The sequence below is a fragment of the Mya arenaria genome, chromosome 5, assembly GCF_026914265.1.
Source record: "Mya arenaria isolate MELC-2E11 chromosome 5, ASM2691426v1".
NCBI lineage: Eukaryota > Metazoa > Mollusca > Bivalvia > Myida > Myidae > Mya > Mya arenaria.
Window position 1 is genome coordinate 68,766,371 of NC_069126.1, and position 26,662 is coordinate 68,793,032.

Here is a 26,662-nt window from a genome sequence, read left to right on the forward strand (position 1 = left end):
CACTTTCTTTACTTTATAAAATATCTAGTGTGCAGCATTAGCTGTAAAACTATCTTCAGGCACATTATTTATCAACTTGATCATTCAAAACTTTTGAAATAAGGCTAACTAAACTCTTCACATATTTCAGCAATACAGGCCTTGTATTCAATACCAAGAACCTCGCGGAAAATATCCTGAAACACCATCCTGTAAATGTTCAATGAATCAATAAATCCCTGTTTATTTTCCAGCAAAGAATGAACGCTAGTATATGCTGAAATTATGACTGGAAAATAGCCCCCTATTATGGGCAACAAAAATTGCATTTCCATGCCTCTTGAGCCGGTTTAAGAAGTCTGTTGAGGCTTATCTCCATGTGCTAGGGGTCACAGGTTTACCACCCACCATCATTCCCTTACTATGTCCTATATTTTGCGTTTTTTACGTGTTATTCTATCTCTTTCCCGGGACATTTACAGCATAACGATAAGGGTTATTACGATGAGTTAAGAGAACTTCACGACAGAGCTGAGAGTTGAAAACGTTCCGCCAATTCTGTTTAGTTTAAACATTATTTCTTTGTGCTAGACTCTTTCAAAAGCTTTACAAATACCGCAAAACAATACATGTACATTCTTTTTGTCCAATGATGTACATAATTGACTGTATATATCGATAGATTGATATACTTTTTTGGAGACATGGTAAAAATCCGGACTGTATGGAGTATTCACTCGATTTGCACATCTTAGTAGCAAAAACAACATTTTGAATAGAATACATACTAGGTTCAAAGCACAACAAATACCTTTACTTAGCTGTCAACAAGAATTAAATCATCCGACAGGCGCCCGCCTTGACATCGAATTATTACCCATAAGGTAAAATAAACTGCATCAGATACATGGCAAACCGACCTGTGGGGAATTTAACATTTAATCAAATGGCGACAAATATCTAAAGAAACATAATTCATGGATGGAATAAGAAAAAAAAAACAATGGATAAATAAAGTATTCTTTCATAGAAAATAAGTGACCAGGACCGCTTCTATTTACCAGATTAACATTTTGATAAAAAGAGACCATTCTGTCAAAAAAAGAAATGTTAATTTCAATAGTTGACAGAATTTAATGTATTTATATAATCGTAGTTAATCGTCATAAGGTAAGTTACTAATATAAGAAATGGGGAAAAGAGAGGAACAGATACATGTGTTCAAACTTTAAATCAGCACGGTGATTTATTCACGGTTTACGGTGCAATACTGGTCAAACAATTTAATATACCATCCAATACATAGCAAGGAGACCAGCTAGCTAATCGTGTCAAAATTCGTTATTCACGTGGTAAACTTTAACTATTAAGGTTTACAGGAAATGCAAAATGCAGTTATTATTGTATTGTAATAATCGCTATCACTAGTTGATTAATAATAATTTAAAATTAAAATGGCATATTGATTAGCATTTAGCTTATCAGTTTAGGTCTTTCATAAAGATGTACTTTTATGTAATGTTCCATTTCAGTAAAACAGATAATTCGACAACACTCATTTACTAAACACATACCACTGTACAGGACAAAACATACCAAGTAAAATGATGGTGATTTAACAGAAACAATAAAGAAAGAGATTGCTTATAAATATTTAAGTTTACTTTCGGTAATGTAACGTTATGCAGCTCTCAAGACAAACTATGTAAAATAAACAAAATAACTACATTCGCTTTCAAACCAGTTTTGGTTTAAACACAGATAAAAGTTTGACTATTATGGAAAAAAATCTATATTCCCTTTGCATTGAACGATTAACCCGAGATCAGAGTATAAACAAGTACATCTATTTATTGAAAAGTTTAATCGATGTTTCAGACGGTCCCGACAACGTATCTCTGTCACCTGCTACAGCGAACTACACGGTGACAGAGGGAAACAACCTAGCGGCTATAACGTGTTCTGCCACTTGCTACCCGGCCTGTACGTACAAGTGGTCGAGATCAAAGGTTATAGTTAGCTCTACATCTACACTGGTACTCAGTAAGATTGAGAGAAGGAAAGATGGATCATATATCTGTACGGCACGGAACCCAGGATCAAGTGTTTCAACGAATGGGCAAGTCGTGAGCGTCTATGTCACATGTAAGTTGATTGTCAGCGATAATTTATGAAGCACTTTTTATTGCTGGCAAAGTTTCACATACCATCTTTGTATAGAAATGGTAGGTTATATATATATATATATATATTAACGTTACTATTGCCCATTTACCATAGACCATCTTGGAATATAGGTTCATTGTAAAACGATTGCGTACACAATGCTATCGTTCACTCCGGTTAAAAGAGCCTTGTTATTGACATAAACTTTTGGAAATGCTCAAATACTGCTATCCATATTATTAAAATGTTTATATGTTACCAAAAGAGTCATCTTATTTCTAATTCGACCAATTTATGTTGTACAGTTCAGATGAAATTATGACTTTGGCGTGTATCTAATTGCATGTACTTGCTTTATCCGGTGGAACCAGCCATGGGGGTATGAACAATAACTGCTATTAAAAAACTAACTTAGATCAATATTATAGACGGTCCTGACAACCAATCTCTGTCAGACAATGTCCTACACGGAGACAGAGAAAGACATCTTAATTCTCTGTGGATTTTGCGATTTTGTTTTATTTTTTAGGTGTCGCCCAGCATTCAATAAACACACATATTTTAAATCAATGTTTCAGACGGTCCCGACAAGGTGTTAATGTCACCTGCTTACAGGTCATATACATTGACAGAGGGAGACAACCTGGTTATAAAGTGTTCTGCTATGTGTAGTCCGGCCTGCACATACACGTGGTCAGGATCAGGGAACCCGTGGACCATACCATGGGTTACGCTTAGCTATAAAGCTACACTTAACATCGGTCAGATAAAGAGATTTGAGGCCAGATCCTATATGTGTACGGCACAGAACTCGATATCAAGTGTTCCAAAGCATGGTGAAATAGTGAGCGTCTTGGTCAGATGTAAGTTGCATGTATGCTAGAATTTGCGTTTTAACAATTATTACGTTTTGTTTAATACCGACATCAATCAATTACAAGTATTTATTTACATGTAATATCAATCATTTAAGAATTTAAAAACATTTTAAAAGTTTTTTTAAAAACACACATGATATTTTAATGTATTCACATAGTTTCGAAAAGTTTCATCATACTACTGTTCGTAGATAGAGACGAAGATTCGCTAGCATGACAAAATGAGATACTAATATAAACGTTTAAATATTTTACATACTGAATTGCTTAATTCTACTACGAATATTGTGTAACACCATAGTAATATGTGGCATTAGGAGCTAGAAACCTTTTTCCTTCCTTTTGTTTCATCACATATTTGTGGAGAACAATGGAAATAAGGGTGTTGTTTAAATTATTTTTTTGTGATATCCCTAACATTTGATATTGAATGAAAAGGCGTCATTTATTGATATTTATTATTGTACAACTGTATGTCTTAATATTTAAATTACCTTGTTATTGTACATTTAATGTTGATATAAATCTATATATGTATCTTCTGGCAAACATTGACTCATACTATAGTTGCTTCTTCAACTGTCGTTGATCAATTTTTAACTAATCTATTCAAACTGTAATTCTGGGTCGTTTTTCGAAAATGATCGTTGCAGTTGTAAAGCTGTGTTGCCATATTTATTAGTTTTTCTTGGAGCTTCTCCTTTAGCTTGCATCTGTCCCACTGTTTTATTGTCTGGCTTTCTCTATTGCATAAACTTATCAAATATCGATGCAGGTGATATAATTTATTAATTATGTTGCCTCAAAATGCGACACTTAGGTATCATTTTTGCGTCGGTAATTATTTATAATCCAATCTTGACGATTCTTGGTGACGGTTTGTGTGTGTGTGCATGATGTTTTTTGTAAGTTTCATAGCTATGTTTTGAAACCCTCTTGGACCTTGATACTTGTTAATTTTTATTTTTAAAACATATCTTAGTCACAGTGTTTGTGGGAACACTTGCTCGGTCAAGGTTGATCGATAGATAATAAGAAACATATATTAACGAAAACGTCCCCAGTGACAGTTAAATCTAGCTGGTGTATTACTTGTCGTGCATACAAAAGCTTTCTTATTTTTAATCCTATTATTACTTTGCTTAGTGACAGTGTTTGAGGAAAAAAATATTGACCGAGTTTGACCTAGGGATAAATCATTCAAGTAACACCAGCGTTTTGGCCCTTTACCATTAAACTTCTTCCAGCTTACTTATTGTTTCTTTATAGTAAGGTATTGCCATCCTAATTCACTTCGGGTAACATCGACTCACATCACCACTCGTAGTTGAAATTTTACATTCCACGATGTTTTTTCTCTTAAAAGTCGTTACTGCAAAGCAACATTATTTTTTCACGTTGAGGCATAACATTCTGTTCAAGATGCTGAGCAAACTGATTGCGTAAAGAATAGCGTTTGTGTTCATTTTTGAAACTCCTAAAACATTGCTAATAACTAAATGTTTCAGACAGCTTACCATACACAAGTAAAGCATTATATACTTGAAGTGTTATAAAACATTTAAGCAAGGATATGTTCGTCCCATTACGTGACGTCACGTCTCGTCCCTTTACAACATATTATGTTTTAGGTAGACTCACAAGTATTGCACAAAGACACATTCAACTGGACATAAAGTATTCATTAGTATGAGCTGAGTTATACCCCTTTTAATAGTAAAAACTTCTGAAATGTCTTATGTGGGAGGCAGCTCAAAATTAATTGCACCTAAACGCATGACACTTAGTAAACACGTTTATGAATATTCTTGTGTCGCAAATAGCGTCAAAAGAATGACTCCATTATTTATGAAACTTCATATGTATGTTGGTCAGCATGACCTCTTGTGCAGGTCTATCAAGAGATGTGACAATTCAAATAGTAAAGGATTGCGTTGAAACTCTTGTTATGCATTTAACCATTTCATACGCAATTATTCTAACTAGGCGTCCTCTGGGGATATTCATCAACACTGTAACTGTACTGCTTCGATATTGGACTTATTACATGACGTTGTGTGTTATACATAGAAATGAACTTAGCTGCAGCCCCGAAATCGACGGGAGAAAATGAATCACCTTTACCAATATATGAAATGAATTGTGTTGAATATAAATATGATGACCGTTTCCGGCCGCTTCAAACACTATTGAAAACATATCATGACTTTGATATTGCTACTGCTGTGGTGTTGTTTTTGCTGAGTTCTGTTTTTTGTTGCTGCTGATGTTGTTGTTGCTGCTGCTGCTGATATTGCTGCTGCTGCAGATAATGATGATGATGAAGTATAGAATGAAGTATAGTGCCTATATCTTAATTAAAAGGAAGCTCATGTAGAAATATTCCTTGTGATGGCATGTGGGGTTGATGTGTTCAAGGTCAAAGTGGCGTATACATGAAATTTAAAATAGTTTAAAACCAATAACTTGAGTTAACCATGTGAAGCAATGGCAATTGGTATGTTAAAACGTATCTTGGTTTGGCATTTTCGGTGAGTTCGAATATTTTCGTACCAATAATTGCAATTAAAATGTGGTGATAAAACAAATAAATGGAAGGCAGATTTAAATTTCTTCTTTGGGGTTGAATTGGAGTCAGCATAAACAAAGTATCGGTTAAAGTTTCTAAAAATGCTATATAAAAAACGTATTCTTATATGACATGCTATGGCCTATTTCATAAAAACACAATAAACAAAGCCAGCAGTAGTATTTGTAACCGTACACGTCATGTTATATGTAAAGGCTAATCAAGCTCCACTCGTAAATAATTAAAAAAGATATGATTGCATATTCAATTCCTGTGTTTTACCCAACAGTTGACGCTTTATAAACTTATAAGAACATTTCTTTAAAACGTTCACTTACATTTGCCAAACAATGATTAAACATTAATATGATACAACGATAACGGTAATTGCATGTCCATAAAAACGTCAGGTGTACGATTTGTGTTTTCATGTGCAGACGATTGAAAACAATAAATAGTAAACACGCATTTCTATGTATATCTCATATAAAATTTTACTTACATCAAAATCCTCCATCTCTTTATTTTCTGATACATCAATGAATCGATTAGTTCATTGATTCGTTTCCATGTAAACTGACATTGCTAAGCAATATAATGACAGATACCACCATATAAATAGAACACACATTTCTATAAAAAAAAAATCATATAAATGATCCAGACGCTATAGACATAATTATGCTTTCTGTCCACCTAAAGCACTTCATTGCAAGGATCTAAAACGTGTTTGGCCACGTATAACTCCCCATGTGCGTATTCGCAATACTCTTGCTTTTAGCTTTTACTGTTATTCCAGAAGGTCCAGAAAACGTAATTTTTGTCCCCATCTCCACGTGCTACACAGAGAAAGAGTGATAAACTCTGGGCAAATAACTTATTCTGCCCTGTGAAACCCGCTCAGAACATACATACAAGTATTTATGCTAAATAAGTATTAACATCTTTGCTCCAGACGGCCCCGACACCGTGTTTATTAATCCATCCCAGACGTCTTACACGATGACAGAAGGACTTACGATGGGAGTTATTTATTGTTATGCCAATTGTAACCCGCCATGTGTGTACACGTGGTCCAGGTCAGGAAGGACGGTCAGATCAAATAACACGCTTAATCTCGGTGAGGTTGAGAGAGGAGAGGCCGGATCATACGTTTGTACGGCAAAGAACCCAGGTTCAGCCTTTTCAAGAAGTGGACCAGCAGTTAATGTCACTGTAAAATGTAAGAATATTATTTATTTTCAATACATTCCTGTAATGACAATCATGTTGGCTTAAGCAAACATTTCCTCAGATTATAGTTTTTTGTGAATTATTACGGGTTCTTTCTGCACTCACTTACAGAAAGAAGGGTATGCATTAATGCTATTTTGAAATTATCAACACAGACAACACTATATTTTGTACATGTTATGTTCTTAGTGTTTTTGCCTCTATTCTGTAAGTTTATATCAAGTGGGGTATACATAAAGTTACGTCTGTAATCGAGGACGGTGTAAAATATTTGCGATTAAGTTTTAAACAGAATGTATGTGAAGGATCGTCTTTACTTGATTAATTAATTAGTTAGTCAAATGTTAATAGCGTTGATGTACATACGTATAAATGATGATATAGAAAACACAAACAGTGAAAATGTTTATGATCGACTAGCAGTTTATTTTAGTTCATGACTCATATTTGCATAGTCACCCCACTTCATTTTTATATAACTTCGTTGAATGTAAGATCTTGGTATATATTTAAATTTAAATTGATAGATATCGATTAAACTGTTTAAACTGCCACGCTGCATACACGGTCAATGCTTTAGCTATATTTAATCCGTCGTCAATTCTCAATACCAAACGTTTACGTAGTATTTCACATCGAGTTAAGGTCAATATAAAGCAATTTTAAATTATTGTTTATATACTTGGATAGCTCAGTTATTTTGTCAGAGAGCTGGCTTACTGAGGGATAGAGTTCAAGCCCCTAAATATATTATCTCTCGTACTTTTTGTTGCATTTTCGTTTTCTTCTTCCATGTATATCAATGTTTTGCCCGCGTTGTTTATCCATCCACTTACATAATAAGTAGCATTTTACTATCGAGAAAACATATTTTTCAATCTATATTTCTGGAATTGTATTTGTTGCTGTTGTCATGACTTGTATTAAAATCAAACATAAAATGGCGCATTGCATGTTCGTCCAAATATAATTATATTACGACCGTTCATGTTTAAACTAAAATTACGGAAGTTTCGGATAATGTACCAAGTACACGATATGCTCAAGTGACATTCACATTAAACATGTGAATAGGGGTGTTTTCGAACTCCTATCGGTTTCCTATCTTTTAAAAATGTTACCTTAACTTTCCTTATGTTATACACAATAGGTTGACATTTAGTAGTTAATGATTTAATAAAAAGATGACCTCAAAATAACACCACAACGTCATTCATGTGTTTATAGAGCATACTATTACGACTTAAAATTGTTTCCATATTCATCGTCTTTTATGCTTCATTTGAAAGAAAAAGACAGCAGATTGTGATTCGGTAATTGGACTATTGATCATAATGTCGCAGTTGAAAACAATTGGTTTCTGATAAAGAATAATTGCCGAGTATGAGGGAAAGAGGCATATGCCTTTTATATGTAAACCGCACTTCACGACACAAACAAGAACAAAAACGTACATAACAAGATTGCTTTATGCGAAGCCAACACCCGGTTTGTGTCCATTTAGCAAGTGTACTTAATTGCTTTGGAAATGACATTTTGCCTTGAAATTACAAAATACAAAGGTCAGATTTGACGACTATGGTGTGGGAGGCATAAGTTTTGCGCAAAGTCAAACGTTGACATGCTGTAGCTCCGTACAGTGTGGTGATACAGGATTCGTTAGACGGTCCGTGTCCTTGAACTTGCCCATAGCTGCTGTCAGGCAATCCTAGCTGACAAACGTGATTATCATGCAAATGAATTACTCAGATTGTTAACAGCAAAGTCTTTAAGAAATATTTTATTATATAAGCAATTGCGTTTGATGACTCAAAAGTGTAACGCAGTTTACCAAGAGCGTTAAATATAAACGATTCTAATTTCATTCTTAAGAATATCGCATGATAATAAATTTTACATATATATACATTCAATATAAAACAGTACTATCATGCAAGAATAGCTGTAATTCAAGTATCTTAACCATAAAAATGTCCATCACTAAAGGCAGGAATACGATGTGTATTTTCATTTGCAGACGATTGAAAACAAACGAAGCAAGCACGAATTTTAATGTAGAACTCAAGAATTTAATTTACATATAAATTGTCCATTTATCCATCTCCTGATGCATCAGTTAATCGATTCGAATTTTTTCGTGATTTTTTTCAAGCCGATACTTTTCGTTTATTTATTTATTTACTTCCGCATTTGTTTGTGCGTTAGGGCCCGTTTCCGTCAATAACACAAAAATGTGATGAGGTTCGTTTTGTTAGAAAAGCAGTAATTTGTCATTATTTGTTCCCATAAAAAATGAAATTGCTAAACAATATGATTGAATAGTTCATTCATTTTTGTTTGTTTTTGTTTGTTCTTTTAATAAATCCTATTTCTGATCCAGAAGGTTGTTTGTTTGCTCGGGACTAATTGCATTCTGTTAAGGCTCTTGTTGGTTTCGATCTCGAGTATCAGAATGGGGCTAGTCAAAGACCGGGCTTTTTTATCGTCACACAGATGGTTTCCGTCAATATATTCAATACGAAATGACATATCGTGATACGAGATCTTCTTAATCTTTTTTGTAAGAAAATACGCATAGTGATAACATGTGTATAATATTTTTAAGCTACATCTATGCTACATTGGTCAATGTCAAGGTCAAAATTTTATCTATTGAAAAACACGTTTTCACTTACCTCAAAACAGGATGAATGAATTATAGTGACAAGACTTGTTATATTACAAGCGTTCATTTAGAGCTTATATGGATACACAAATTTAGATTGTACGTGATGTCACTTGAGTCAATGTTTAGGAAACTATAACTAAAATTACCGACGAGATAGTTTCTGTTTAATAATTTGAGCAAAGAATATCTGAACGTAAAGCCAATTCGTTTATAGCTGCACATGTAACAAATCTTGTTAGTATTGCATTTTGAGTCGTAAAGTCCAGCTAGATGTCATTTTTTTATTAAACGTGAAAGCTCGGTGTTCATTTAATCATCAAAAACAAAATTTGTCAATTTACTTGATATAGGAATAACATGTAGCGATGCACTGTTGCTTATACGGAGGTTTAAAATTTTAATTGACTTGGTGCTCGTATGGTTAAGGTAGCTGTTGAAAAGAAGATTATCAGTTTTGTCTCAAATAATAATCTTTTTGTGGTGATTATTGATATTTATTTATATCAAATGCGGAATACCTTGGGATGGTTTGGGTTGTTGTGAACAATGTCGTTAAAGCCGATATTATTAAAGTTAGCTCAAGTTAATAGAATTTTGGATGAAATTAAATGTGAAACTGTATGTATTTGCGTAAATACTCAACAATTCAATTTGCTAAAAGTTCATGACTGCACAATCTAAAATCTTGTTTTGTTGCATCGCGGCCTTTCAAGTTTTAATTTTAGAACGGCTACACTTTTGGTTTATGGCATGGTAGACCCGAACAGAAAATAATTTCGCGAATTAAAAGTTTGACAAAAATTACTTATAGGTATGATTCAGTTTTCATTTGCATGGTGTACTTGGTTCGAAAAGAACAATAGAATAGTGTTTATTAAAAAATTGTCTCCTACAATTGGTTTAACTGACAGGATAGAAAACTGCATTTGAAATTTCCCTAAATCATCAAAATATCACCATGATTTATGTAATGAGTGAAGTGTAGAATGTTGCTTACATTAGATGTAGACGTTCAGTTAAAACATGTAATAGTTTAGATACTTTACAATTCTTTAAATTATTGTATGTAAATGAAAAATTAGATAAATCATTCTTTTCGTAACCACCAAATTAATTGTAAAATCTTAAAACGTTTCGAAACAGTCTCTTAAGACACATTCTCAAACACATACATAAATAATATTGACAGAAGTATACAACATTATGCATTTATTTAAATAGTATTTTTTTTTTCATTTAGACGGACCCTCTTCCCTGATGCTGAGTCCAAGCACACTACGCTACATTAAGAACGAAGGTGACACACTTGGTGAAATAACCTGTTCTGCTGATTGCTTCCCTGAATGCAATATTCGCTGGCAGAGAACTAGCGGGGTATCATTAAATGTCGTCAGTTATAACGCCTACATGTCCATTGGAAAACTCGACAGATCGAAGAGAGGATCATACAGATGTGAGGCCATCAATCCTGACACACGATCAAAGACTACAAACACGGTTACTGTCGACGTCAGATGTAAGTCTTTGCAACGCTTGTAACAGTTAACAGTATTGTTCCAAAGTACATTGATACATCTTTATACAAATACATATTTAACAATTTATCATTCATTCTTTTTCAACAATTAATTTAAAATTGTGTTATGCACTGTATCTAGTTTCGACAAGAAAACGTGTCGTTCAATCACATAGTACAATACGTTGTCGTAAGTGTAAGTTTAATAACACTACAACTAATGTTCGCAGCAATTGTATTGTCCAACTTGATAATACAACGACAAATTTTTAAATCGATATATTCTGTTTTATTTTGTTTATAACATGAAACGAATGCTGCTTGTATATGGTATCCACACAATGTCTAATATCAAAACTGTCAACGACATAGGTGCACATTAAACAGAACACAACCGCCGCAATACTATAAATGATGTGTGATCCATTATTGTGTCATGTTGTGTTTACAGTTGTTTTGAAATCCCATCATTTATTTTTTATATAATGAGGAAAGATTGTTCTTCTCATCTTGCACCTGACAAATACAGAGCTTATTGGTTTCATTTTTTTTATGCTTGACTACATTGACAGAAATCATCATAACATATTCATTACATCTTCCACTATAGATGGCCCAGACGATGTGACACTGAACGTACCCCATATACATACAGTAACGGAAGGAGACACGGTCAAAAACATTTATTGTTCAGCAGATTGCTGGCCGGGTTGTGTCTTTACATGGTCTAACATGACTAAAAAACAGCAAGTAAGCTCCTCTACGGTTCTTGAGTTTCGGATAGCGCATCGCTACGACGCCGGTGATTACAAGTGCTTGGCCAAAAACTCAGCACATCAGTTCTCTGGAGAGGCAGAACAACACTTCACCCTTATTGTTCAGTGTACGTACAATGATCAAAAATGTATGTCTGAATATGATTGTATTGATGTTGCATACAATTTAAAAAAATATCAAACCACTGCTAGTATGTATATATATGACTCCTCGGTTCATATTTGAAAAATACAAACATGAGTAAAGCAATTACTAGTACAGCTGTAGGAAGCACATGTAAAAATGTTCATTTGTGATGTAGTTGGGGCGTCATTGATACTAAATTAAACAACAACAGTATCTGCTCTATAGCCTGAGTCTAAAGCTTGAGTAATGATTGCTGCTTGGTGATATAACTTAGTGTAAAGCTAGCTGATGTAGAAGTATACCTTTGAATTACATGTGGAGTTAATGGGGTCAAGGTCAAAATGGCTGATAGGAAAAAATAGAAAATTATCAATGCCTTGTATTGTTAATATGAAATTATGCCTATTGTATTTGGTAACACAATTTGGTTTTTGCACTTTTATCAAGGTCATTACTAAATGCAGGTTTTATTATGATAACTTTCTCTTAAGAATGACATATGGCTTTGAAACAAATTAAAGTAAAAGGCTCAAGCAGATACATACGTCGGGCTTGCATTTTGAGTAAGCATAAAGTAACTGTCAATGTTAGTTTTGTAGTTGTAAAACGCTTAACGCTTTCATTTGTCGTAATGTTATGATTTCTAAAAAGGAAACTTGGTTCGTAGCATTGCGGCGTTTCCATTTCGAAAATTAATGCATACGTAAAAGTGTTTTACTGTAGTCATTAATATCCGTTGAAAGATGCATTTGTCCATTACATGCCGCCATAAGCTTCGAAACAGGGACATGCATGAATTATGCGCACGCCTTTGATTTGCTTTTGTGAAATGTAAGAACCAAAGTACATCGATAATATGAATGCGGCATTGTCGAAAAGATTTTGTCAATTGTAGAGAATCTAATTAGTTAATAAAGCAAATGAAGTTTCAATATAACTCTATTTTGTTATTAATTGAAAATACACGAAAGCTCAAACTCTTTTTGCTATACTTAAAGATCAAAACTTCATCTCTGTATTATTTTGCAGATTCACCTGACGTTGTAATAAGCCAGTCCACAGCTTTCTTAAACGAAAATGCTCCTCTTGATCTTCTGTGCAAGGCAACAGGTGTACCAGCTGTGTACAACTACACAGGCTTTCTGCAGCGAGTGAATGATATCGTGGTCCCAAACAGTCACGTGGGAAGACCCGGGTTGAGGGATAGTATATCTGTGAACATCCCCGCTCTCCGACTTCAGGATACAGGGGTTTACACTTGCTACGTTCATAATGGGATTATTGGCCACAACAAACAACTCCTTCAGACTGTTTCACGAAAGGTTGAGGTCCAAGGTATATGAGAGTTTCGTCTTTAGAGTAAAATAGTCTTATGTTAGAACAGTTTTTTTTTTACATGACTAGGTATTTCTCCTTCATTAACAATAAACAAAACTAGCAGCTGTATTTCACCGTTTGCATCATGTCTTTGTTAAGCTAATTAATCTAAATCGCTAAAACGCAACACCATATTTTAATTAGATAGGAGTTCCATTTAACCGTTTATTTACTCAAATATTGACACTTAATTTAACTGTTTGGTACATATTAAAACTTTAAACTTGTTTGCCCAGTGTTTGCATTTCTTATTATAAGAGAGTACGAGTACTCAAACAACATACATATTTTCTGAAATATCCTCTTGCTGAAAAACGTCAATTTATTTCGGTTTTATTTGGCAATACTTGAGATAACAATATGTACGACTAAAAAGTATATTCCACCATTTTAAATATCAATTTTAAATAACATTTCTTTATAAAAAAATACAAATTTTAGTCATAACAGAACTAAGAATAGGATCATTTCAAACCAAATGTCAATTCACAATATTATGTGCAAAGAAAACTTTGTTACAGTAATTGATACTGTATGCGGCCATATTATACGCGATTTTAAACAACTAAATATGCCTAAATATGGTGCGCGGCCATTCAGCTTAAGTTACCAATTATGTAAACACGTTTCTATACACTGCAATTGAAGTCATGGCACTTCCGCTGCCGGACTCGTAAGTAAAAACCTTAATTGGGAGAATGACTTTCCTTAGGAAAACTCGTTTTGGCTAACAATAATTTAAATTTTATTTTAACTAGATAATAAGATTATTTGCAAAACATGCTACATGTATTACTTGACCCTTTAGGGCTTAATCTCCTAACCGTTGTCAGCATAAACTTACAGCTAAATTACTTTCGTACCGGTCATAGCGATAACACACGTGGTTTGGAATCTTATCACAGTTTGTTTTACAACGCCTAGGTACACCCTATTATATTTGGGGGATATCTGAATGGTACTCTTGCAGACAATGTTACATTACCCGAGACGTCAAATAATTACCCTGCTCTATAAGCGAGGTGAGTCGGTCAAGAAGATAGCGGCCAACAACTTAACACAGCGGTTTCTTTGATTGTTTTGCGTCGGAGATTGTTTGTCCTCAGGAATTTGTCTTATTGTTGGTCAGAGAAGATATTCAAAAGTAATATGGGACTCAATTCTGGCTTAAACAAAAACAGTACAAAAAAGGGAAAACCGCCTCGGACAGACCAAATATACGGAAAAGATATTTACTTAATAATTTCATCTCTGGTTATACTGACAACGCTGATAGTAATCTGTACACACTGTTCATATTTGATCATCATAATACATTAGCTTTACGAGTATATATTATATTATATTATATAATAACAGGTTGCACTTCTTTCGTACCATTAAACGAAATTAAGCTTCAATGCCGTATATAGATATACATTTAATAAACAGTTTGTTACATAAATATGTTTAGATGTTTCTAAATGTCAAATTTCGTTTTTGTTAGAGATAGTAGAAATGGTAGAACAAAAATGAAACAACATATCTTAAAATTCTTACAGGCTGAATAGGTCATTGGGAATATCGTTCAAGTGAATACCGTTTTACTGGTATATAACGGTAAATTACGTATGTTATACTCGGCAAAATCATTTAATTTAAACATGTATACACACTGTGTTTTATATTTATGCAGCATCTCCACGATTCCTCCTTGATGGAACCAATTTTGCCGGGGAAACGTCAGGAAACATCACCATTGCTATTCCGTTTATAAGCATTCCTGAGTTCACATCATACAATGTGCTAAGACACGATGGACAAGCAGTTTCGACGAACGGAAAATGTTCTCTGCATATAAGGAATGAGTCTGTCCATCCTTTGTTCTATGGACAGCGAGTCAAACTCACTGGAAACGTTCTAGAAATAATTATCAGAGACTTGTCAGAAAAGGATTTTGGGAAATACAAGATGCAAATAACCAATGATATTAACACGGCAAATTTCAGCATTGATGTCAAGGCAACAAGTATGAACATAATTGTTTCTATTATTACTATGTAAATATAGTTAAACATACTTATTATCAGAATTGGACAGATGAACACCATGTGCTCCACTTTGTTCAATATAAGCATATAAATAATTATACAGTCTAAACAATTTAGAGCTTAAATTGAAACCCGTCTAAAACAAATAAAGACACCTAATGCATATGGTTACTTTTTTTATACATTTCTTGAAAACCATCTTATTACTTATTTTAACATTTGATCCGAATCAAAAAGAATATGACTACAAATTTATTCAAAATCGAACACTTTCTTAAAATCCACAATAGTGACATACAGCTGTTTACCATTTTTATATAATAATTGCTCAAAACATAATGTTAAACAAATGCTTTATCAATTGTGAAATGACCACATCTAAATACTGCGTATGACTCTTTAATTTATATGCAGACTTGAGAATAAAATGTAAGTCTTCTATAATCAATATCTAACACATATTTTTCTGAACACATGTACATTTGCTGTGCCTAGATAATTATCGGATTTATTTCAAATCGCCTTGGTATGAACGGGAAAATGATTTATATAATATCGGAAATGACGATATAGGACTAGACATATGATGTGAACCTTAAACTTTCAGGCAGGCCGTCGCAACCAACAGAACTGAATCTGACCACGTTGGACAACATCGTTACTTTTGATTGGAACAAAGGGTTCAATGGAGGTTATGAACAAACATTTGTTTTGCAGACGTCGCTTAATTCAGATGGTTCGTGGAAGAACGAAACCGTAATTAATGAATCAGATGCAAAGTATATTAAAGGAAATGGAAGGTTTCAAGTACACTTAACTAACCTAGTGCCAGGAATATATTCCGCTAGACTGTTGGCTTTTAATGTTATTGGAGCTGCTGATCCTGTTGAGTTCAAAGAGCAATTTAAATCAATGAGGTGAACAAAGGTATGCTTAAGAATTCTGCACGAATTTTATAAATACATAATTATTTTTAGTGTATACAGCATTCTTTAAAATAATATGATTAATATGTCTGATCCCCTATGCACCCACAAAAAGCTCACAGTAAGATTGGCATGGAACGATTTCCAGGAACATTTAGGATATTTTGTAGTGTTCTAGAGAAACCTTATCTCTTTTCGAGTTAGAAAATACGCTTGGGTAGAAAAAAATGATTACATCTGAACACACAATCATCCTTAGCTATAAACCGTTTTGTTAGTTTACAAGAACTAAAACGTTAGCATCGACATTTTGTAAGCTAAAAAAACCCGCAAATATACAGTATAATGTCAAGACTGCTAGTCCTGGAGGTTAAAGGCTTATCTACCTCTGAAAACAAGTTATAGCATAAGCAAAATGAATGTATTGAGTATGTTGAAGTTGTATAAATAACGACTAAAATTTAAATACTTATATACACAGAAACGTTTGAAAGATGTTGCATGACACGCCCGATCACTCGCAGTTTATTTGCAATACAATACTGCCAAAGGTATCTGATTGTAACTCATTACATGTATGAACAAATATGATATAGCAACTTGACCGTAATATATTCTACGGTATCATGAATTATATATAACTTACTGTTGAAAGTAAAATAAAAGAGATACATACCACTTCAAAGCAGATCAAGTCCTGGCAACAAAGGCCTTTGATGTACCCCTTATATCAACCACAATCGTACCTCATCTCTTTTGTAAATGCCACATTTTCAGAAATATTTAGAGCATGTTAAATAGAGTACTGGTTACACATTAACCAATTTGGTAGATTTTAATAGGGGACCGCCCATATTGGTAGATATAAACAGGGTACCACACATGAGTAAAATATGATGTTGTATTAGGGCAATGAATATCATGGCACTTTACAGACGTTACTGTCCCGACCCGCCCGTAATGTTGTCCGAATACTCTTGTTCACCTATATCAGGAGTTGCGGTACAATATTTACAAATAAGGTTGACATCATATATGTCTATTGGCATACATAATAAATTGTGACGACCTGTGATCCTATATATTGTTGGTACAGTTTGAAGGGTACTACTTGTCGTATATATATTATGTACAGTAATAACAAAACGGCGCTTTGTTAAAAAAAGAAACACTTCAATTCTGGTCTGCATCATGAATGAGATGACGTCCGCTGCCTCTGCCTACCTACATGTGCGCCGCAATAGTTCGACTAATTCATACAGGGCATAGTCCATTTAATAGCTTTGCCCTTAACATTTGAACCTAGCGAAGCGTTCTAAAGAAGTTGTTAGTTTGGGATAAGGGCTACAAGATCTTGCATTTTGAGTTAGCGTTATCGTTTACGGTCCGTAAGTACTTCAAGTTGATTTATCAGTATAAATGTTATTCATTACTTTATTCTGTATGGTTTTCAAATTGATGCTGGCTCGGAAAAGACTAACTTTTTTTTTTTTTAAATTACTGCTAAATGTTTGGACAAGTGTAATGTTATGGCCATACAAACTAGAACCCGAGTAGTAGTCACATGTTCCAGTAATCTCATGTTTCACTGACCGTTCTAAGGCGGTTATACATCATTGATCGATAAAGCTATTTTGATGCGTGTTGGGTCATTTTATGGTGTGAGTGTTTGAATATGTGGTGTTTATACGCCTGTGTCTCTAGTTTATTGTTGTTTGGGCCATTATCTTGTGCATCGAATCAGGGTTTATTTTGACATTTTAGAATACTTGGCTTGTCCATGTTGGTTTCATTTTAATATTGGTCGTCAGCTCCGGCGCTCCACCTTTGGAAAAGTGCTACACAGACAGGAGCCAGGACAAACTTTATTAACCAATTTTACTATGCATAATTGACTCGAATTTTCGATGTATATATTCTGCCATTTAGTACTGTTTATTTAAAAGAGGGATGAACATACATTTAATCTGGCAAACAATCCTTCGAAAACAACGTGAAAAAAATTGGTACTTGTTACATATGTTTTTATTCTGAATGGCATGTATATGACGGTATGCAATGATAACAGTACTTTCCTGAAGGGAATTGTACGAAAGAATTTTTCGTTTCAAAATATAAATTAATAACAATCACGAACTTTCGCTCCTTCTAATAACGTTCGCTGATACGAGGCAAAAATATAAAATGTTCTAAATGTTAATTAACAAGTGTACATTTCAACTTTTAAAAAAAATCATTAATATTAATAATAATTTAAACTGATGTATATTTTTAATTGTATCATACTAAATGTGTAAATGAAGCTTGACAAAGTAAATATGACCGTAAGCGGAAAACAACCCGGAAACTACGAGACCCGACTGTATCAGTCGCCTCACCTAGCTTGTGTTTTCAAATAAAATAATCAATTGAACCCAATATAACGTTGATTTGTTTGTCAAGGGTAACCATGTATCTAACAATATCCGTATTTAGGAGTTATGACTATTTATACCAGGGTTGCTCAATGTCATGTAAATCAAGATGTGCATCTAATGCCAACCAATATTTAAAGTCGTACAATTCCATCAGAAGAGATGAAACTCGACAGTCTTATACAATAACTAATCACGGATTCAACGCTGTTCATTTCAAAACCGAGCATTATATCAAATAGACATAGTCAATAAAAAATAACACGTAAAATATTTGTTAGTCTTCAGCAGATGTTTACGACCTTAAACAGATTTCAAGATTTTCCCATATTCAATCAATCTAGTATGGATGGATCTTATTTTTACATTCATCTGAATATTATCAATATTGTAGAGAAGCAAACATCAATACCCGAGGCTATGATAGGAGGAACAGCAGGAGGAGGCATAGGTGTAATTGTGCTGGTTATTGTTGTTGTTATCATCTTCCTACGGAAAAGAAAGACGCAGAAAGGTATATTGTGGCAATTTCGAAACACTTTTCACTGTTTTAAAGGTTTTCTTTTGTAAATGTTACTTTTAAAAATGTTTGAAGATAAAGATACAAGTTATTATTATGATACATACTATATTGATCCATTGTAGTAAAGGTTAGATTACATGCAAAGTAATTTTCATTGCCAAATCATTTTTTATATTCTAGGACAAGATGATAGCGATTTGACGAACGGACAGTAAGTTAATTGGTGTTCACAATGTCCCTTGGTCCTGAATTATATTGTTTGACATAAAACTTAAATACATGCAATCATGACTTATTATATCGTGACAATTTCAAAACGAAACATGATAAGAAACAAAAACGAGAAACAAAAGCATAATGCAATGGATACAACAGGGACAGTCCAAGTAGCTATAAATTTACGAAAACCCCGTTTAAAGATACAATACTAAGACACCGAACGACACAAAACTATCACTTTAAACGTCAGTTTCACTTGCCGCACAACTATCATCGTTTGATGTTTTATCTGATTGTATAAAAAAACATGGTCCCTTTATAGTCCCAAAGATGTCTATCATAAAGATGCAAATATCATTTCCGGAATTAGTAAAGTGTAAATAGCCTACCAAGTATTTGTCTTGGCAGCATGGGCTCTTAAAACGCAAAAAGATGTACATGGACTTCCAAAACAAAACTGTCCTATTGTACATGGCAGAACATAAGTTGATTTTGATTGGTAAAAGGTTAATTTACCTTTCGGAATATCTGACGATATTGATGGAAAGGCTCTAATCTTGTTTCAAACAGAATAAATTTAAGCACAAATGGTAAATGTGATTCCTTAATCAGATATGTTTTGGCATTTGTGTATATAATATCAGTGTAGCCATTTATGCGTTGTTTAACTATGTTCTTTCTAACATTGTATATAAGAAAAATGGATACATGTTGAACAGTACAACGCGCCTGATGTAGATCTTATAGTGTTACACGAACAAATGTTTAACGGTATTGAGTCAAAACGCTTATTTATAAAACAACGAAAAGGAAGCCATATTCGATTGCATGCACTTTAATAAAACAACTGTATGGTACTATGTATTACTGCGAATGCCACTAAATGTCATTATAAAGTAGTTATAGGAAACCACGCTGTCAGCTTTCATTGATGCACACATGGAGAGATCAAATTAGTATTGAATTTACTGTCGTCTCTTCAGTTTGATCAATTTTTCCATAACATTTTTTTCAAGCCGAAAAATTCCATTTCAGAAAACTGGAGAATTTATCTCACCGTACACAGAAGATGACAGTAAGTTATTCAGGCTGTATTAATTTATTATTAATATGGTAAGATATATGTCTATGACTGATGCTTTTTATTTATTTATGTGAACATAGTTTATGACTGAAACAATTTCTTCTTTTTCGAAAATATATTAGGCCATTTTACTGAATTCTTCAGACTGTTTATCTTGTGCCTTAAACAAAACAAAACGTGAAGATACTCAGTCACGTACTCAGAAATGTTAAGTCAACATATTTTATTTCTTACATATAAAGTGCAATTCTGCAATATGCCAAGAATTGAGCTACATATATGCGAATATTTTGATGATCATTGATTGAAATACCTGTAACTCTTTCGATATCGACAATTAGATTTCCTATGCTAAGATGTCATCCGCCTTGATTCTCGTAATATTGTTTAGTTAAGCATTAAAAAGATATAATATTGATCCTTAAAGTGGATTGCATACACACATAGTTCGTGTCTGTAACATTTTTTTCGTTTTCGAAATTTTTCAGACTGTTTATCTTGTGCCTTAAACAAAACAAAACGTGAAGATACTCAGTCACGTACTCAGAAATGTTAAGTCAACATATTTTATTTCTTACATATAAAGTGCAATTCTGCAATATGCCAAGAATTGAGCTACATATACGCGAATATTTTTATGATCTTTGGTTGAAATACCTGTATCTGTTTCGATATCGACAATTAGATTTCCTATGCTAAGATGTCGTCAGCCTTGATTCTCATAATATTTACTCTGCAAATTTAACAATCAATTTGTTAACCTAACAGTGTTTAGTTAAGCATGAAAATAGATATAAGAAACGCAATCGATCTTTAAAGTGGATTGCATACACTGTAATATTGTTAGATGACAACTATATAAGTTGAAATGACAAAAGGATATAATAAGGATAAAACCGTGGCATTGATTCCCCTGTATTACTTCACTGTTTTGCAAAAAAATATTACAGAAAGATAGGTAAATTGATAAAAGTTTAGCTTACTTGGTCAAGTCTCAATAAACAGCATCTCAAACAAAGTTTGTTGAAGGTACATTTATATAGAATATCAGAAATGGAGACATGTCAGACAAAATATTGCTTATATGCTACCCTAAAATATTAGCAAAACAATTCAAGCAGTCATGCAGCCTTTGTTAACACTTAATAGTACCAAACACTATACTAAAAGCACATATTAAATTGGAATATCATCCATAAAATGCTGACATGTCGTCATATAACTCACACTGAATTACTTCAGAAGTCATGTCCCTCTATACAATTTGAAAGCATTTTCAGTACATGAACTAAATAGAGTAGCTGACATATCAAGTTTCGCACAATTCCATTGAAGTGTTCACATGGATAAGGACAATACATACAATTAAAGGCAAGCGCTTGTGATTTATTACAAAAGGGTCTGCGAAGATGTTGGGATACTTCTCATTCATATATGCATGTATTGTTTCTTAATTGTCAACTTTCCTTTTATAATAAAAACATTGTTTTTATCTAGAAACATTTTTTTCTTCAAATACACAACTGATTGAGCTAGATGCGTTCACTGTTTTCACGTAAAAAATAGTTTATTTAAGCGCAAAGGTAGTTCTTAATTTTTCATTCAGTCTCTTTCCATTTAGACATTCCAGATGAGGTGGATAACCCGATGTATGTAAGTGGAGATGATGTGGACATTCCAAAGGCTACAACTGCTGATATCTATGCAACGCCTGACAAGAAAAAGCCGAAACAAAATGAAGGTGCCGGTGATATATGTGCTGTTGTGGACAAGAAAAAGAATTCGAAAAACAAAGGTTATTCATTTATAAATTATCCCATTAAAAAGTTTACTTCCGGATGCGAGATATAATAATTGATTATTAAATAATAAGTATTATTTGTTCAGGCGTGATATAATGATAACGATCAAGTGAACGGAGGATGACTTGTTGCAAAGGTCAGACCAATAGGGCAGTACTTACATGTCTTAAGGCACAATGGTCAAATCAAAAATATTAGAGGCAATATGGACAACTCTCCTTTAGATTTAGACATTATAAATAAAATGGTTAAAAACACACAATAGATCGGCCAGGCGGTGTAAAAGTCGGTCAGTAGACAATATCATGTTCGTCTTAAAAGCCAAGGACTCTTGACACATCAGTGGCTGGCTGTTTCTTGACCACTATGAATGCAGTAAGCGGTTAGAATTTAGTAAAATCTTTGTCCGCAAACAATTAAGAGCAATTTGACCGGTCGGTTCCCTAACATATAATGCGCTTTCGTCAGTTTGCCAAGGCTGAAGGTCACAGCCAACCTTTAGATCATGTTCGCTCTAATACTCAAGAACGGTTCGGCCTATCGCCAAACAACTAGTCATCAGCAAAATATAGCATTTTTTTCGAATAGTTCTTATTCTGAAAGTAGTTTTCCTGAGAAACGCTGATTTCTTTATGCCGTCTTCTAAATTATTGTCAGCAAATATTTTGCTAGTAAATCGTTCTCTATATTGTCTTCTTGCCCGAAAAATATCTTGTTTTTGTTTTACTTATGTCAATGAAAATGAGACCTTTCGAAGGAAAAGTCGCCTTTTGTAAAGAAAAAAACACACTTAAAATAGAACATTTGCGACAGACCGAAATTGGACTGATTACAATAACATTTGAAAAAAGATCATGTAACTGTATGAAGATATAAATGAACTCCTCAACGATATATTAACACTAAAACGAGTATAACGAGATTCCTTTGAACAATGAGATTTTTGTTTTCTTTTTAATTTCGCATTCCCTAAAAACAAAACGATTTCGCCTATGACAATAAACACAACGAAAAATGTTTATGTGTTATTGCTACCTGTGTATAACAATGTAATGCAAATCGCAATTATTGTGTTTTGTGTCGGGGTGTAGGTTGCTTCTATAAGTAGATGAGCCCTTATGTTTCAAGGTCAATAGTTTAAAGGTGAATATCATAGTCAACAGTCACATTAAGACTTGTAAATGAGCATTGGTCAGTAAATGGCTCTATAGTGTTCGGTGTCAGAAGTCCAAAGTCAAGGTAACAGTCAGTGTTTCTTCATGTCTTTCGTAAGTTGCCATTGCAATCTGTTGTTGTTTGTTCAAGGTCATGTTTAAATATGCTGGTTGTTTGAAAATCATTCTTCGCACAATAACTCGAAAATAAGTTGATATAGTCGAAGAAAAACCTCACTAATTTATCGACCCGACCTAAATATCACAGTATTGATTTAGGAGTCAATGTTTCAATGATGAAGGTCACAGTAAATGTTTATCTTTCACCTAGCACCAACACTTTTAAGTAGGTTAGCAACTATGTCTAAGTGGTTTAGATAAGAATCGATTTCAGTAAAACTTCTAGTGTTATCAATAAATACCAACTCAATAGAACTTTCCACAACTGATAAATGTCATTTAAAGGTATTGAAAAGCCAAAAACCTATGACCTATTTCATTGAGTTCTTACAAATCACATTGTATTAACCTTGCATCGTGCTAGGAATAATATTCAATTATCATTTTCAGATATATTTTAAATATGCTTTGCAGGTAATATAACAGGCATTTACGGAAACATTGACAACATACAGATGACAAAACAGAATAATTGTGCAGGAGATAAATCACAGAAAGTAAGTTAAGATTAGTAAACTGTTACAAATAGAGAATGATAAGTTAGTGCCGTTATAGGGAAATTTTATCTGGCAACTTAGCCAGTAAAACGTTCTTATTCATAACACAAATCTCTTATTATTTTTATCTTGTCACATACAACACATATGTTCAAAGTATATCTTTCTATTGTAAAATACGTGAATAACACTCAATTTATCGAAGAACATATTTCAAAATATTTGCTAAATTGAATGCAAAATGCATCATCATATATAGTGAACATACCTTGCTCGCTCTGATACCACTGATTCATAACATAACGCAGCAGAAACTAGCCCATTTACAGTACACGAAGTTTCGCGTAGTTTAAAATATCATTAGACATTAAGTGTAACTTGTAACACATGCTATTTCTCGATAACGCATTTTAATACACGTTTTCCTCAATTATTTTGTCCATGTTTGCAAATGTTTTAATTATAACTGCGTCATCAAACTAATGTCATTGACCTTTTAACTCAATGTTAAATTAATATAAACACGGGGAAAAGATAACTCTCTCATTCCCAGAAACCGTTTTGTTTTGTTTAGATATTCTAAGAAAAAATATATTCCAAATATCCCCTATTACTTCTTCAGTAGTCCACAAAACTTGGTGATGGAAAAAAGAACGGAGATAAACCTCACTTTAAACTTGATTTAGTATGTTGCGTGTTCCGTGGTTATTGGGCAAGTGTAGGGCCATGATACACTGAACAATGCGTTCTACTATATTTTAATAGATATATATTGAAGTTAATTTCAAGTGTGTATCTAATATATGCACCCATAAACGTATAACCTAAATGTTTTTTTTCATACCATTCCACTTAAATTGTTTTGACATGTATATACTTCCGAAGGACTCCACCCGCGCTGTATCCGGAAACAGTCTTTCAAATGACATCACTACAACGCGGGAAAAGATTAACCACTTGAAATCACTTTACAAAGTAAAATTGAAACCCTTATGCCAACAATACATTAACATATCATATATTTACACATGTAAGGTGTAAATATATAATAATGGTTAATATATGTAAGCATACTCAATTATCTGAACGCATATAAGCAAGGGCGACATATTTGCTTAAATGACGTTCAAACAAAATATATATCTCTCAAGATTCAGACCGTATTACAACTACGACAATTCAAGATTACAAACAACCATTAGTTTGTTTTATTTATTGTATTTCTCAAAACATGGTGAAGCTTACTAAACAATCTTCGAAGAAATGATTGTTTGTTTGAATTACAGTTATATCTTGTTTGACAAAAAATAAAACTATTTATAAACGAAAATATCTATTAAAGGCCTCTATTTCTTTAAATTATTTTATAAAATTACAACTTTTATAATACACTGAAAAAAAAAACAGGGAAAAGCCTAGTAGTCGAATATTCAATATAACTCCTTTTCAGAGTCACAAGGCAAGACCCAAAACAACACTGTACTAGAGATACAAACTTTTGAACACCACATTCACTACTCATACATCACCGAGGATATCTCTACAAGCCCGCAATTTACCTTTAACAAATAATTAGGCATTAAATTGACAATCTTTATAGATTATAAAGGAAAATATAAAAGTGCTAGGATAATAAAGTGAATAGGGAATGAAAATATAGCACATGATCGAAACAATTGAATGCTTTCCTCTTCTTAGTATATGTATGACAGCGCGTTTGCGGATTAATATTCGGTTGAAAAATGTGTTGCCTGATAAATAGGATTATACTTGTTTTGTATGAAACTTTTTTCAAGCACATTTTACTGTGTTGTGGTGTGCATATTACTATTTCAGAAGCGGGTTAATAAGGATGACCTCGTGTATGCTGAAGTTGTACATGCAAACCCATCTAAGGGGAAAAAGAAGCTTGTCATCAACGACATTGAAGATGTGACCGAATATGCCCAAGTGAAATTAACAAGCCGGGCTAATCCATTTCCCGATAATGACGGAAAACATGAAAATTAATATACACGAACACAATTAAAACACTTGTAGACGGCGTACTAACTATTAAGTTGTATCTTAATAATGTTACTTATTTCTAAGGCCCTGTTCGTGAGTGGAATAATGCAAGTCTGTTTTTTCTTTTGTCGTCATTGCACACATGTCTGGCTTTGTGTTCGTTGTACGCCGATCTATAACTTGTAAATATATTGTGTATAATTATGCTAAATATTGTTCATGGTCAGTACATGACGCCTATTGATAGGGGGTTAAGTAGGTCGAAGCTCCTGAAAAGCGCTAGTTCCGATTCACGAAATTATCATTTACAGTAACTTGCCGTTGAAAAATGTTTTTGAATCACGGCATCGTCGTCGTCGTCCTCTTAATCAACATAATTATCATCAACATCATAGTCATCATCTTTATCTTGATTTTCAGCATGTTTTATTATCATCTTCAGGATCAACATTATTATGTTCATAATAAAAAAAACATTGATCTAACATATGCAGTTGTATTTTTACTCTAAGCTTGTTAAAGGTAAAAAATAAATCC

The 26,662-nt window shown here is 33.4% G+C and overlaps 1 protein-coding gene across 1 annotated transcript in view; it reads left to right on the top strand.

Moving 5' to 3' along the window:
- The window catches only part of LOC128235917 (uncharacterized), an 88,092-nt gene extending 67,629 nt beyond the window's left edge, over positions 1 to 20,463 (top strand). The window contains exons 10-19 of the mRNA XM_052950704.1: positions 1,858 to 2,124; positions 2,724 to 3,008; positions 6,548 to 6,814; positions 11,620 to 11,892; positions 12,942 to 13,247; positions 14,965 to 15,297; positions 15,927 to 16,246; positions 19,054 to 19,173; positions 19,363 to 19,393; positions 20,437 to 20,463. Of these exons, the coding sequence (XP_052806664.1) occupies positions 1,858 to 2,124; positions 2,724 to 3,008; positions 6,548 to 6,814; positions 11,620 to 11,892; positions 12,942 to 13,247; positions 14,965 to 15,297; positions 15,927 to 16,240 (2,045 nt within the window). The 3' untranslated portion in view covers positions 16,241 to 16,246; positions 19,054 to 19,173; positions 19,363 to 19,393; positions 20,437 to 20,463. The remainder of the gene's footprint in view (positions 1 to 1,857; positions 2,125 to 2,723; positions 3,009 to 6,547; positions 6,815 to 11,619; positions 11,893 to 12,941; positions 13,248 to 14,964; positions 15,298 to 15,926; positions 16,247 to 19,053; positions 19,174 to 19,362; positions 19,394 to 20,436) is intronic.
- The last annotated feature ends 6,199 nt before the right edge of the window (positions 20,464 to 26,662 follow it).